The 14212-nt window shown below is 55.8% G+C and overlaps 1 protein-coding gene across 2 annotated transcripts; it reads right to left on the bottom strand.

Moving 5' to 3' along the window:
• Positions 1-4911: 4911 nt before the first annotated feature.
• On the bottom strand, positions 4912-13472 carry emc9 (ER membrane protein complex subunit 9). 2 transcript variants are annotated; one of them, XM_033016952.1, is made up of 7 exons: positions 13357-13472; positions 10645-10862; positions 7963-8039; positions 7350-7419; positions 6403-6497; positions 5288-5512; positions 4912-4992 (listed from the first exon to the last, which is right to left on the bottom strand). In XM_033016952.1, exons 2-6 carry the CDS (start codon positions 10849-10851, stop codon positions 5326-5328), a joined length of 636 nt encoding a protein of 211 aa, XP_032872843.1. In that variant the 5' UTR covers positions 10852-10862; positions 13357-13472; the 3' UTR covers positions 4912-4992; positions 5288-5325. The 2 variants fall into 2 exon arrangements, with proteins under 2 accessions (XP_032872843.1, XP_032872842.1); XM_033016951.1 differs by lacking the exon at positions 4912-4992 and having other exon boundaries at positions 5307-5512; positions 10645-10863; positions 13357-13468.
• Positions 13473-14212: the final 740 nt, after the last annotated feature.

Raw genomic sequence — 14212 nt, 5'->3', positions numbered from 1 at the left:
TCTCTCCCTCCCACCCTGCCAGGCAGTGCGTTGCAGGCTGTGTTTAACTGCGGAGATGCTGCCGGCTTGCTTTCCCCTCCCGCTCTCGCCCCAGAGAGCCATCAGTGAATGGGCAGCTGCACATTACATCACCCCCCCCCCCCTTGACTAACCTCACCCAGACCTCACGACACTCTCCCCCCCCACACACAGCCAGACTCTGGGCCACCGAGGACACGACAGAGGTCACGCTCGGTACCTGCTGCCATTAGGCCATAACTGATAGGAGCCATTCATTAGGCCATTCGTCCCATCTAGTCTACTCCACCATTCAATCATGGCTGATCTATCTCTCCCTCCTGCCTTCTCCCCGTAACCCCTGACACCTCTTCACATTCTCTAATCAAGAATCTATCTATTGTATTTCTGCCTTAAAAATACCCACTGACCTTTGGCCTCCACAGCCGTCTGTGGCAAAGAATTCCACAGATTCACCGCCCTCTGGCTAAAGAAATTCCTCCTGGTCTCCTTCCTAAAATAACGTCCTTTGATTCTGAGGCTGTGACCTCTAGTCCTGGACTCTCCCACTAGTGGAAACAACCTCTCCACATCCACTCTATCCAGGCTTTTCGCTATTCTGTACGTTTCAATGAGGTCTCCCTCATCCTTCTAAACTCCAGCGAGTACAGGCCCAGTGCCGACAGACGCTCATCATAGGATAACCCACTCATTCCTGGGATCATTCCCATAAACCTCCTCTGGACCCTCTCCAGAGCCAGCACATCCTTCCTCAGATATTCAATGAGGCCCCCTCAAAGGTAGACACATTTACACATACACACACATTCAAAATATACATGCACCCACACAATACAGCACATACACACTAACACACACACACACATATTACCACACACACACACACACTGCCACACACACTGCCATACACACTACCACACATGCACGCATACTACCACACACACACACTACCACACACGCACACTACCACACACACGCACACTGCCACACACACACCATACACGCACACACTACCATATGCATACGCACTACCACGTACACACCACCACACACACGCACTACCACACACACTACCATATGCATGCACACTACCACACACACACACATTACCATATGCATGCACACTACCACACACACACGCACTGCCACACACTACCACACACACACACACCACACACACACTGCCACACACACACTACCACACACAACCACACACACCACCACACACACACACACACACACACTGCCACACACACACACTGCCACACACACACACACACACTGCCACACACACACACACACACTACCACACACACACGCACTGCCACACACACACTACCACACACACACGCACTGCCACACACACACAGACACACACACTACCACACACACACACACCACACACACACCACCACACACACACGCACCACCACACACACACACACTGCCACACACACACGCACTGCCTCACACACTACCACACACACACACACTACCACACACACACACCACCACACACACACGCACTGCCACACACACACACACGCACTGCCACACGCACTGCCACACACACACACACACGCACTGCCACACACACACACACACACACTGCCACACACACGCACTGCCACACGCACTGCCACACACACACACACGCACTGCCACACACACACACGCACTGCCACACACACACGCACTGCCACACACACACACGCACTGCCACACACACACACACACGCACTGCCACACACACACCACACACACACACGCACTGCCACACGCACTGCCACACACACACACACGCACTGCCACACACACACGCACTGCCACACACACACACACACACACGCACTTCCACACACACACGCACTGCCACACGCACTGACACACACGCACTGCCACACACACACACACGCACTGCCACACACACACGCACTGCCACACACACACACACACACACGCACTGCCACACACACACACACACGCACTGCCACACACACACACCACACACACACACGCACTGCCACACACACTACCACACACACACACACACACACTGCCACACACACCCCACCACACACACACACACACTACCACACACACACACACTACCACACACACCACCACACACACACACACACACGCACTGCCACACACACACTACCACACACACACGCACTGCCACACACACACAGACACACACACTACCACACACACACGCACTGCCACACACGCACTGCCACACACACACACACACATTACCACACACACATATTACAACACACACATATATTACAACACACACATATTATGTCGACACACACAATATCACAACACACAGTACAACACACACAAATATTCACACACACACACACACAATGCCAAGATTCAAACACAGATTATCATCACACACACATTTCACAGACACAAAACAGGTGAACACAACACACAAATTATCAACACACACTTTCGTCTCAGTCACAAAGATACGGAAACAACACACATTCACAACACACACACACGTGCAGAATACACATACAACAGAGTGTGACGGGACAGGTCAGTGTGGAGGGAGCTTCACCCTGTGATTGACCCTGTCCCTGGGAGTGTGTGTGTGTGTGATGGGGCGTGACGGTGCAGAGGAGAGAAGTGGGGGGGAGGGGGAGGGGGAGGGGGAGGGGGAGGGGGAGGGGGAGGGGGGAGGGGGAGGGGGAGGGGGAGGGGGAGGGGGAGGGGGGAGGGGGGGGGGAGGGGGAGGGGGAGGCGTGCGAGTGGCCTTAAAATCAAAGTCCCAGATAGCGGATGGAAGCTTCTGGAATATTTTCTTCACATCAGTGGGGCAGAGGAAGCGATCTCTCCAGCACAGGAGATAGAGACAATAGGCAATAGGTGCAGGAGTAGGCCATTCGGCCCTTCGAGCCAGCACCGCCATTCAATGTGATCATGGCTGATCATCCCCAATCAGTACCCCGTTCCTGCCTTCTCCCCATATCCCCTGACTCCGCTATCTTTAAGAGCCCTATCTAGCTTTCTCTTGAAAGCATCCAGAGAACCTGCCTCCACCGCCCTCTGAGGCAGAGAATTCCACAGACTCACCACTCTCTGTGAGAAAAATAGTTTCCTCGTCTCCGTTCTAAATGGCTTACTCCTTATTCTTAAACTGTGTGGCCCCTGGTTCTGGACTCCCCCAACATCAGGAACATGTTTCCTGCCTCTAGTGTGTCCAAACCCTGAACAATCTTATATGTTTCAATGAGATGCCCTCTCATCCTTCTAAACTCCAGAGTGTACAAGCCCAGCTGCTCCATTCTCTCAGCATATGACAGTCCCGCCATCCCGGGAATTAACCTTGTAAACCTACGCTGCACTCCCTCAATAGCAAGAATGTCCTTCCTCAGAGTCATAGAGTGATACAGTGTGGAAACAGGCCCTTCGGCCCAACTTGCCCACACCGGCCAACAATGTCCCAGCTACATTAGTCCCACCTGCCTGCGTTTGGTCCATATCCCTCCAAACCCGTCCTATCCATGTACCTGTCTAACTGTTTCTTAAACGTTGGGATAATCCCAGCCTCAACTACCTCCTCCGGCAGCTCGTTCCACACACCCACCCCACCCTTTGTGTGAAAAAGCTACCCCTCGGATTCCTATTCAATCTTTTTCCCTTCACCTTGAACATATGTCCTATGGTCCTCGATTCCCCTACTCTGGGCAAGAGACTCTGTGCGTCTACCCGATCTATTCCTCTCATGATTTTGTACACCTCTATAAGATCTCCCCTCATCCTCCTGCGCTCCATGGAATAGAGACCCAGCCTGCTCAACCTCTCCCTGTAGCTCACACCCTCTAGTCCTGGCAACATCCTTGTAAATCTTTTCTGAACCCTTTCAAACTTGACAATTTCTTTCCTCTAACATGGTGCCCAGAGATGCAAGAACTATTAATATTTTAAATTCCTATATCGATAAGACATTTTCTGCTTGCCAAGATCTGAAATGCTTAATGGTGAAAGGGCGCACCCTGACATCAACTCAGGGAAGATTGAAACAGGCACAGTCCATGGTTCATAAGTGATAGGAGCAGAATTCGGCCATTCGGCCCATCAAGTCTACGCTGCCATTGGTTGATCTATCTCTCCCTCCTAACCCCATAACCCCTGACACCCGCACTAATCAAAAATCTATCTCTGCCTAAAAAATATCCACTGACGTGGCCTCCACAGCCGTCTGTGGCAAAGAATTCCACAGATTCGCCACCCTCTAGCTAAATACATTCCTCCTCATCTCCTTCCCAAAGGAACGTCCTTTTCTTCTGAGGCTGTGACCTCTGGTCCTAGACTCTCCCACTAGTGGAAACATCCTCTCCACATCCACTCTATCCAGGCCTTTCACTATTCGGTGAGTTTCAATGAGGTCACCCCTCATCCTAAACTCCATACGAGTGAAAATAGACAATAGACAATAGGTGCAGGAGTAGGCCAATCGGCCCTTCGAGCCAGCACCGCCATTCAATGTGATCATGGCTGATCATGCACAATCGGTACCCCGTTCCTGCCATCTCCCCTGACTCCACTATCTTTAAGAGCCCCATCAAGCTCTCTCTTGAAAGTATCGAGAGAAAGTATCCTGGGGCAGAGAATTCCACAGACTCACAACAACTCTCTGTGTGAAAAAGTCTCACAGCGTGGAAACAGGTCCTTCAGCCCAACTTGCCCACACCGACCAACATGTTGTATCTGCGCTAGTCCCACCTGCGTGCGCTTGGCCCATGTCCATCCAAACCTGCCCCAACTTGGTACCTGTCCAAATGTTTCTTAAACGTTGCAAAGTGGGGAGTGAGGGGGGGTGGGGGTGGGATAGACACCAGACGTACACACACACACATACACAGGGGTGGAGGTGGCCAGTTTTATTGAGGGTGGTTACAGAGAGAGTCCAGGTCGGGGGTGGGTTCAGGAGTCTGGGTCGAGGGTGGGAGTGGGAAAGGGGGGTGTCAGTAGTCGGGGTGAGGGTGGGGTCGGGAGTCTGGGGTCGGGTGTCTGGGTTGAGGGTGGGGGTGGAGGAGGTGTCAGGAGTCGGTCGAGGGTGGGGTGATGGTGGGGGGCGGTGAGGTCAGGAGCCGGTGTTGGGGGTGGGCGGGGGTGGGGGCGAGGAGTTGGTGTCAGGGGTGGGGGCGAGGAGTTGGTGTCAGGGGTGGGGGGGGGGGGTCAGGAGTCGGTTTTTGGGGGTGGGGGGTGGGGGGTGGGGTCAGGAGCCGGTTTTGGGGGTGGGGGCGAGGAGTTGGTGTCAGGGGTGGGGGGGGGGGGGGGTCAGGAGTCGGTGTCGATGTCGGGGGTGAGGGTGAGCTCCCCCAGCCTCTGGTTGATGGCACCGTTGGCCCAGTCGCGCCGGATGTCGTCCAGATGGTCGTCGAAGTCGACCAGGAGCCGGTAGGCCCGGGCAGCCATCATCTCCCTCAGCGCCTGCCTGGTCCCGGCCCAGTCCCGCCACATCACCCTGGCAACGCAAGGCCCGGGGTCAGGCCAGGAGCCTCCCCTCCCCCACCATGGATTCCTCCACCCTCACCCCTCCCCCATGGGCCCCCGCACCCATCAACTGCGGACCCCCCACCCATCCCCACCCATCCCCCACCCCATCCCCACCCCTCCCCCACCCGGCCCAATCCCGCCACATCACCTTGACAACGCAAGGCCTGGATTCAGGCCGGGAGTCTCCCCACCCCCCGCCCTCCCTACCCATCCCCTGTGGACCCGCTCTCCCTTCATCCCAACTCACTCTCCCACCCAACTTATCCTTTCTCTCCCCCCCTCTTTCTCTACACGATTTGACCTTTCTGTCCCCCCCCCAACATTCTCTCTCCCTGACACACTCTCCCTCTCTCTCTCACTCACCCACCCAAACATTTTCCAACAAACCCCAATTCTCTCTCTCCTCCCAACTCACTCGATCAAACTCACTCTCTCTCTCTCTCTCTGAAGAAGGGTTTCGGCCCGAAACGTCGCCTATTTCTTTCGCTCCATAGATGCTGCTGCACCCGCTGAGTTTCTCCAGCACTTGTGTCTACCTTCGATTTTCCAGCATCTGCAGTTCCTTCTTAAACACTCTCTCTCTCTCTCTCTCTCTCTCTCACTCTTCCCAATTCTCTCTCTCCTCTAACATTCTCTTCCTCTCTGTAACTCCCTCTCTCTCTCTCCCCACTCTCTCTCTGCCCCCCCCCCATCCCAACTACCTCTCTTTCTCTCCCAAACTCTCTCCCTCCCTGGCACACGGCTCCCCCCCTCCTCCAGCCTTGTGTCCCCCCCAGTGTTGTCCTCCCCCCCCCTCCCCCTCCGTCCCCATGCACCGCGAGGTTGGAAGTCAGAGTTCAGAGGGCGGAGGTGACTCACAGGTTCTTGTCCTTGGGGGTCCACCTGTTGTCCTGGCGCTCGTAGACCACCACGGCCGGCCCGCCATACTCGCCCGATAACTTGCCGTTGTCCAGCTGGAGCGGACGGGAGAGGAGGGGGGGGTGAGTCCGGAGACTAACGCCCGATATCCCGGGAGTCCAGGACCGGGGGGGAAGGGGGTTCACCGCCTCAGGGGGACGGGCAAAGATAGGGGAGGAATTCCAGCTCCGGGGTCTTCGGAACCCTAGCGAGGGTAGATCTGCTGCCTCACAGCGCCAGAGACCCGGGTTCGATCCTGACTGCGGGTGCTGTCTGTATGGAGTTGGCACGTCCTCTCCCCGTGACCCGCGTGGGTTTCCTCTGGGTGCTCCGGTTTCCTCCCACACAGAGGACAGAGACGAGGAAACACCTTTTCTCACAGAGAGTGGTGAGTCTGTGGAATTCTCTGCCTCAGAGGGCGGTGGAGGCCGGTTCTCTGGATACTTTCAAGAGAGAGCTAGATAGGGCTCTTACAGATAGCGGAGTCAGGGGATATGGGGAGAAGGCAGGAACGGGGTACTGATTGGGGATGATCAGCCATGATCACATTGAATGGCGGTGCTGGCTCGAAGGGCCGAATGGCCTACTCCTGCACCTATTGTCTATTGTCCAAAGACGTGCGGGTTTGCAGGTTAATTGGCTTCGGTAAATTGTTTATTAGAAACAAAGAAAATAGGTGCAGGGGTAGGCCATTCGGCCCTTCATCCAAATTCAGTACCCCAATTCCTGCTTTCTCCTCATATCCCTTGATTCCGTTAGCCCGAAGAGCTAAATCTAACTCTCTCTTGAAAACATAGAGTGAATTGGCCTCCACTGTGTGATGGTGGGGTGCCTGTAACACGGACAGGGGGGGGGGGGGCGTGGGGTTACCGTGCCTCTGGGATCTTTCTGTGCAGCCGGGGACTCACCATGATCAGCACGGCGCCTCTCATGTGTTCAGCCACTCGGTCGCCGATCTTCGTGGCAACCAGGTTGGGGCTGCAGGCGGGAGGGGGGATGGGGGAGGAGGGGGGATGGGGGAGGAGGGGAAAAGGGGAAGGAGGCAGTTGGGGGAAGGGGGGAGAGAGGGAGGGATGGAGGGAAGGGGAAGGAGTGGGGAAGGGAGGGAGGGATGGGGATGGCGGGAGGGGGGAGGGGAAGGAAAGGGGAGAGAGGGAACGGGAGGGGAGGACACAGCAGAGTTAGTGAAAGTCCCAAGCCCGTTCAGGCCGGTCGTGATCAGTGTAGACACAGCCGACAGCGATAGAAATAGAGAGAGAGACAGATGGAGAGGGAGAGACAGAGGGACAGCGACGGAAAGAGAGCAATGGAAGAAGTCTGAAGAAGGGTCTCGACCCGAAAGGTCACCCATTCCTCCCCTCCATAGATGCTGCCCTTCCCGCTGAGTTACTCCAGCTTTCTGTGTCTGCCTTCGAGACAGCGCTCGAGATACAGCGGGAACGTGGGACTTGGGTGCAGTGGTCCCAGCGACCATCCCTCCCCCCACCCCACCCCTGCCCCCGCCCCCGAGCGGACACAGACCTGTGGTCAGTCAGCTGGTCGTTGGCCTGATAGTAGCCAGCGATCACCTGGTTGTTGGCAGCGCTCCACAGGTCCACCTACACAGGAACACAACGGGTCACTCCCTCCAGTAGCATCCCCCCCCCCCCCCCCCAACTCCACTCCCTTCTAATGAACCCCAACTCCTTCCCTCTTCCACTGACCCCCTACCCCTCCCTTGACACCTCACCCCTTCTCTTTCCCCCCCTTCCATTGAATCCCCCCCTCCCCTTCAATTCCAACCCCCCTCCAACGAAGACCTCCTCTCCCCCCTCCCCCGGTGCAAGCCCTCCCCTTCCATTCCATCACCTCCCCTCCCCTCTCAACCACCTCCCTTCCCTACCCCTCCCCTCCCCCTAGTTCAGACCCATCTCCCCTCCTAGTTCAGACCCCTCTCCCCTCCTCCCCATTGACCCTCCCTTCCCCTTCCATTGAAGACCCCTCTCCTCCCTCGCGTAGACCTCCCCCCTCCATTGCGTAGACACCCCAGTTTCTTCCAATGACACCCTACTTCCACCCTCCCCCCATTCACACCGTACCCTTCCTCCCCTCCCCTCCCTGCATTCCCTTTCTTCCATTGAAGACCCCCCCCCCCCCCATCGCCCTTCAATTCAACCCTTCCATTGACGACCACCCAACCCAGGTGGGGGGAGGGGAGAGGAGTGTGAAGGGGCAAAGGGGAGGTGGGGGGAGTGAGGTGGAGGGGGTGGGGAGGGGACAACCACCTCCGGCACGGGCGTAAGGGCCAGGCTAGTGGAGGGGGGGGGGGATGACAATAGACAATAGGTGCAGGAGGTTTGCCTACCGCAAGAACAGGAGTACGGAGGATGCCATCTCAACGGCACTTCACTCCGCCCTCTCCCACCTCGACAACAGAGACACTTACGTAAGAATGCTGTTCATCGATTACAGCTCAGCATTCAACACCATTATACCATCTAAACTGATCACCAAACTCGGTAACCTGGGCATCGACCCCTCCCTCTGCAACTGGATACTGGACTTTCTAACCAACAGACCACAGTCTGTTAGGTTAGACAAGCACACCTCTTCAACTCTCACCCTGAACACCGGCGTTCCACAGGGCTGTGTGCTGAGCCCCCTCCTCTACTCCCTCTTCACCTATGACTGCACACCTGTACATGGTACTAACACCATCATCAAGTATGCAGATGATACACCGGTGATTGGCCTCATCAGCAACAACGATGAGTCGGCCTATAGGGAGGAGGTCCAGCACTTAGCAGCATGGTGCGCGGACAACAACCTGGCCCTTAACTCCAAGAAGACCAAGGAGCTCATTGTAGACTTCAGGAAGTCCAGGGGCGGCACGCACACCCCCATCCACATTAACGGGACGGAGGTGGAACGTGTTTCCAGCTTCAGGTTCCTGGGAGTCAACATCTCCGATGACCTCTCTTGGACCCACAATACCTCAACTCTGGTCAAGAAGGCTCACCAGCGTCTCTTCTTCCTGAGGAGACTGAAGAAGGTCCATCTGTCTCCTCAGATTCTGGTGAACCTCTACCGCTGCACCATCGAGAGCATCCTTACCAACTGTATCACAGTATGGTATGGCAACTGCTCTGTCTCCGACCGGAAGGCATTGCAGAGGGTGGTGAAAATTGCCCAACGCATCACCGGTTCCTCGCTCCCCTCCATTGAGTCTGTCCAAAGCAAGCGTTGTCTGCGGAGGGCGCTCAGCATCGCCAAGGACTGCTCTCACCCCAACCATGGACTGTTTACCCTCCTACCATCCGGGAGGCGCTACAGGTCTCTCCGTTGCCGGACCAGCAGGTCCAGGAACAGCTTCTTCCCGGCGGCTGTCACTCTACTCAACAACGTACCTCGGTGACTGCCAATCATCCCCCCCCCGGACACTCCTCCCACAGGAAAAACACTATGTTTGTATATATGCTAATGTAAAATATTATTCAAATCATATGCTATGTCGCTCTTCCAGGGAGATGCTAAATGCATTTCGTTGTCTCTGTACTGTACACTGACAATGACAATTAAAGTTGAATCTGAATCTGAATCTGAATCTGAGGAGGCCATTCGAAATTCAATGTGATCATGGCTGATCATCCACAATCAGTACCCCGTTCCTGCCTTCTCCACATATCCCCTGACTCCGCTATCTTTAAGAGCCCTATCTAGCTCTCTCTTGAAAGTAACCAGAGAACCGGCCTCCACCGCCCTCTGAGGTGGATCTAAAATTGAATCTGAATCTGAATCCGAATCAGAATTCCACAGACTCACAACTCTCTGTGTGAAAAAGTGTTTCCTCATCTCTGTTCTAAATGGCTTTCTCCTTATTCTTAAACTGTGTGGCCCCTGTGTTCTGGACTCCCCCCCCAACATCGGGAACATGTTTCCTGCCTCTAGTGTGTCCAAACCCTTAATAACCATATATGTTTCAATAAGATCCCCTCTCAACCTTCCAAATTCCAGAGTGTACAAGCCCAGCTGCTCCATTCTCTCAGCATATGACAGTCCCGCCATCCCTGGGAATTAACCTGGTGAACCTGCGCTGCACTCCCTCAATAGCAAGAATGTCTTTCTTTCCTCAAATTAGGAGACCAAAACTGCACTCAACACTCCAGGTGTGGTCTCACTAGGGCCCTGTACAATTGCAGAGGGATGAGGGGAGGGTACACCCACCTGGTTCAGGGCCACCTCCAGCATGGGTGTGAGGGCCAGGCTGGTGTGGAAGAGAGGCATGGCGTCGGTGAGGAGTAGGCAGGGCTGGCTGGGGTCGGGGCCAACGCGCTGGGCCAGCAGGAGGCCGTTCACCGCCCGCCACGGCAACTTGGCCGCGTGAAGCTGCATCTTCACGTAGGCCCGCGGAGAGATCTCAACCTCTGCCATCGCACGGCAACCTGGGGAGAGAGGGAGGGTAGGGATGGGGGGAGAGAGGGAGGGGGAGAGAGGGAGGGAGGGGAGGGGGATGGAGTGGGAGTGGAGAGAGAGGTCAGAGTCTATATGATGCATACACACACATAGATAAAAAGAAGACATGACACAAAATGCTGCATAAACTCAGTGGCCAACTGGCAACTGCATTGGTAATTCAGTCTGAAGAAGGGTCTCGACCCGAAACGTCATTCATTCCTTCTCTCCAGAGATGCTGCCTGTCCCACTGAGTTACTCCAGCATTCTGTCTACGAGTTAGACCAACATCTGCAATTCCTTCCTCTAAATATATACACACAAGTACACACACACACACACACATATATATATTATATTCAGAAACCCGTCTGAAGAAGGATTTCGGCCCGAAACGTCGCCTATTTCCTTCGCTCCATAGATGCTGCTGCACCCGCTGAGTTTCCCCAGCAATTTTGTGTACCTTCGATATTCCAGCATCTGCAGTTCCCTTTTGAACACTTTGTCTACTCCACTGCGATATCTCCTCAAGGTATGCCTACTTTGAAGAAGTTCTCCTCCTCTCTCCGGAGACAGTTTCACAACCTCCTCTCTAACTGCAGAGTCTGAAGAAGGGTTTCGGCCCGAAACGTCGCCTATTTCCTTCGCTCCATAGATGCTGCTGCACCCGCTGAGTTTCCCCAGCAATTTTGTGTACCTTCCATATTCCAGCATCTGCAGTTCCCTTTTGAACACATATATATATATATATATATATTCATATGAATATATACACTAACATATTCACATCTATGTAGATGTGCGTACATATGTGTATGTGGGTAGAAATATATATATATATATCTATCCATGTATATATATATATATATATATATATATATATAAACATATAAAAATAGGTGCAGGAGTTGGCCATTCGGCCCTTTGATCCAGCACCGCCATTCAAAATGATCATGGCTGATCATCCACAATCAGTACCCCGTTCTTGCTTTTTTCCCCATATCCCTTAATTCCATTAGCCCTGAGAGCTAAATCTAACTCTCTCTTGAATACATCCAGTGATTTGTCCTCCACTGCCTTTTCAACTCTCTTGGTGAATTTCTTTTCCTCATCTCAGTCCTGAAAGGCCTACGCCTTACTCTGAAACTGCGACCCTTGGTTCTGGGCACCACCCCAACACTGGGAACATTTTTCCTGCACCTTTTAAGGACATGCTGTATCTGTTAGGGTCTAAAGATTCGGGCAGCAGGACTCAGCCCCGAGCTCCTGATCTCTGCCCACCTGGTACAGAGGTGGGTGGGTGGGTGTCTCCCTGTCAGTTTGCTCCGAGGCCCGGCAAAGATGCCCATCCACGGGTCCAGGGTCCTGCCCGAATCTTTAGACAAGCGCGGAAACTGTCCCTGGGGACCCCGTCGCACTTGGGATCAGACAGCACCCTGGGGTGCCCCAACCATGGTGACAGACAGCACCCTGGGGTACCACAGTCATGGTGACAGACAGCACCCTGGGGTGCCACAGCCATGGTAATGAGCCACAGCACCCTGGGGTACCACAGTCATGGTGACAGACAGCACCCTGGGGTGCCCCACCCATGGGAATGAGCCGCAGCACCCTGGGGTGCCACAGCCATGGTGACAGACAGCATCCTGGGGTGCCCCACCCATGGTAATGAGCCACAGCACCCTGGGGTGCCACAGCCAGGGGAATGAGCTGCAGCACCCTTGGGTGCCCCACCCATGGGAATGGGCCACAGCACCCTGGGGTGCCCCAGCCATTGGACCACCCACAGCATCCTGGGGACCCAGTGACACTCCGGAGTCCCCACCCATGGGATCAAGCACAGCACCCTGGGGTGCCTCCTGCTGGGGGAGGTGCGGTTCCCAACACCTCCATCCCATTGGCCCGGGGAGACAGAACCTCGCCCCCCCATTGGCTGCGGTCACGTTGTCCCGCCCTCGCACCTCCACGATTGGCCGCCGCGCCGCTCCCACCCTCCCTCCTATTGGCCGGGACCGGCGTCAATCGTCCTCCCCGCCCTCCCATTGGTCGGCCGCTGCACCCTGGGAGGCGGGACCTGCCCCCTCATTGGCTGCCGTCCGGCAGATCCCGCCTCCTCCTCCTCCTCACGGCCATTGGTCGCCTCGGCCCTGACTTCCCATTGGCCGCGCCCGGCGTCCATCAGCCGGCGACGGGGCGGACACGCTCTCCCATTGGCCGCGACCCGCGTCAATCAGCCGGCGAGGGGGCGGGTACACTCTCCCATTGGCCGCGACCCGCGTCAATCAGCCGGCGAGGGGGCGGGGACCCCCCTTGTCCCGCCCCTTTGCTGCCCGGTGATTGGTCGCTCTGCCCCAGCGACGCGAGGATAGACGAGCGGAGCCGGGGAGAGCGTTCCCCTCCCCCTCCACAGACGCCGCCCCGACCCGCTGAGTTACTCCGGCATTTCGTGTCCGTCCGTCCGTCCGTCCGTCGCCGCGCACTTACGACCGGTCGCCTTCGCTCGACGCCCGAGGCCCCGCTCCGACAAAATGGCCGCCTAGCAACCGGCGGGCGGGCGGAGACAGGCCGCCATTTTGATTTCCCGCCTCGGCGACCGCGGTGATTGGTCGAGCGCGATAGCCCTGCCCCCCCCCCCCGCTGACTGGCCGTCAATCACCCTCTTGGTCCCGCCTCCTCTTGTGGAGGTTTGGTCTCCTATTGGTCGCCCAGAGTGTCCGTCAGGTCGCGGGGCGGGATCTGTGAGACGCTGGACGCTGATTGGCCGTCAATCACCCGCCTGGTCCCGCCCTCCTCTGGGGGGAGGATCGTCTCCTATTGGTCGCCCAGAGTGTCCGTCAGGCCGCGGGGCGGGATTTGTGCGACGCCGGCCGCTGATTGGTCCGCGGGGGGAGTTGAGAGGCGTCGCTCGGAGGACCAGGCGAGCCCTCCCACATGCAGACAGAGTGGGGATTCATTGAGTGGTGGGATGGGTGCGAGGCTGGCCCCGAGGGGGATGGTGGGGACAGCAGGCCACGGTTAGGGCGGGGAAGATGGAAAATGGAAGCCGGCCTTCTTCTGCCCACCACATACAATACAATATAATACAATACCGTTTATTTGTCATTTGAACCTCACATGAAGTTCAAACGAAATTTGGTTTCTGCAGCCATACAAGAAAAAACCAAGACAGACACCAACACAATCCACACAAACATCCATCACAGTGAATCTCCTCCTCACTGTGATGGAAGGCAAAGTCTTGTCTCTCCCCTGCTCTCCATTCCTCTCCCGAAGTCGAGGTCAAAGGCCCCGGCGGGTGCTAGCAAGTCCCACGGCCACTTAAAGCCGCGCCGGGCGATGT

Source organism: Amblyraja radiata, unplaced genomic scaffold, assembly GCF_010909765.2.
Source record: "Amblyraja radiata isolate CabotCenter1 unplaced genomic scaffold, sAmbRad1.1.pri scaffold_700_ctg1, whole genome shotgun sequence".
In the NCBI taxonomy this organism is placed as follows: domain Eukaryota; kingdom Metazoa; phylum Chordata; class Chondrichthyes; order Rajiformes; family Rajidae; genus Amblyraja; species Amblyraja radiata.
Note: the sequence above shows the minus strand (reverse complement) of the source record. Positions and strands in the feature narration are given on the sequence as shown.

What these genes read in the sequence shown, in the direction of transcription:
- emc9 (XM_033016952.1), bottom strand. Translation starts at nt 10,851, where the DNA reads ATGGCAGAGGTTGAGATCTCTCCGCGGGCCTACGTGAAGATGCAGCTT. An exon ending in TGGAGGTGGCCCTGAACCAG is followed by an intron (nt 8,040 to 10,644) that starts GTGGGTGTACCC and finishes GTTCCTGTGTAG; the next exon opens with GTGGACCTGTGGAGCGCTGC. An exon ending in ACCCCCAAGGACAAGAACCT is followed by an intron (nt 5,513 to 6,402) that starts GTGAGTCACCTC and finishes TTGCGTTGCCAG; the next exon opens with GGTGATGTGGCGGGACTGGG.